At 50.6% G+C, this 1123-nt stretch overlaps 1 protein-coding gene across 1 annotated transcript in view; it reads left to right on the top strand.

The window, feature by feature from the left end:
- Positions 1–1056, top strand: part of mst1 (macrophage stimulating 1) — a 6485-nt gene extending 5429 nt beyond the window's left edge. Inside the window, exons 16-18 of the mRNA XM_008319586.3 lie at positions 21–127; positions 227–366; positions 860–1056. Of these exons, the coding sequence (XP_008317808.1) occupies positions 21–127; positions 227–366; positions 860–1021 (409 nt within the window). The 3' untranslated portion in view covers positions 1022–1056. The remainder of the gene's footprint in view (positions 1–20; positions 128–226; positions 367–859) is intronic.
- The last annotated feature ends 67 nt before the right edge of the window (positions 1057–1123 follow it).

Here is a 1123-nt window from a genome sequence, read left to right on the forward strand (position 1 = left end):
CCCCCCTCTCCTCTCTGCAGTCCTGCCCAGTTTAACGAGCGTGTCTCTCAGATCTGCCTCCCCCCCGAGCGCTACATCGTGGCTGAGGGGACGAACTGTGAGATCGCAGGATGGGGGGAGACAAAAGGCAAGTGACATCACAACAGATGGCTCGGCCAATCACAGGAGGGCTGGACGTCTGTCCACCTGTCACTGACTTTCTCCCTGTGGTGTTTTTTTTTTTTAGGGACCGGCCTGGAAACTGTCCTGAACGTGGCCCACATGCCGGTTCTTGGAAACAAAGAGTGTAACAAATACTTCAGAGGTCGCGTTCGTGAGAATGAGATGTGCACCAGCTCTTTTCAGGGTGGGGTCGGTGCCTGTGAGGTGGGTGTTCAGGGGCCACGTGCAGCCCGGTTAGATGAAGTGGGCCGGACCAGTGTTAATAACAATAGTCCATGGTTTCCTGCACAAAAGTATAATATTAATTTGATTATTTATTTGATATAACACCACGAACAGGAAGTGTTGTTATCCACCAAGTGGGCCAGATTCACCCCTCTAGTGGGCCGGTATTGGCCCGTGGGCCGTATGTTTAACACCCCTGGTCTAGTATAGAAAAACACATTATGACTGTAACATAAAGATAAAATCCATCAAAGTTTGACTCTGACGGAGCAGTGAGTTAGACAGTGGTACATGTTGCGTTATACTTGTAATAATCATCTGTGAAAACTTGTATTCTCACAATGACGGGCCATGATCTAGACGTGAAAACGTAATAAAAACTGTATTTTATTACGTTCTGACAAATAAATACTTCCATCCACGTCATAACAAACGCAGCACTGACCCCCGGTTGTTGCCCCCCTGTCTGCAGAGAGACTACGGCGGCCCCCTGTCCTGTCAGAACAGCGACTGCTGGGTCCTGGAGGGGGTGATCATCCCCATGAGGCGCTGCGGACACCCGGGGCAGCCCAACATTTTCATCCGTGTCTCAGTGTACGTGGACTGGATCAAGAAGGTGATGGAGATGGCTTAGATACCCTCAGATACCCCAGATACCCCCAGATACCCATAGACCCCCATAGACCCCCAGATACCCTCAGATACCCCAGATACCCCCAGATACCCCCAGATACCC

This window comes from Cynoglossus semilaevis, chromosome 11 (genome assembly GCF_000523025.1).
Source record: "Cynoglossus semilaevis isolate Cse_v1.0 chromosome 11, Cse_v1.0, whole genome shotgun sequence".
Lineage (NCBI taxonomy): Eukaryota > Metazoa > Chordata > Actinopteri > Pleuronectiformes > Cynoglossidae > Cynoglossus > Cynoglossus semilaevis.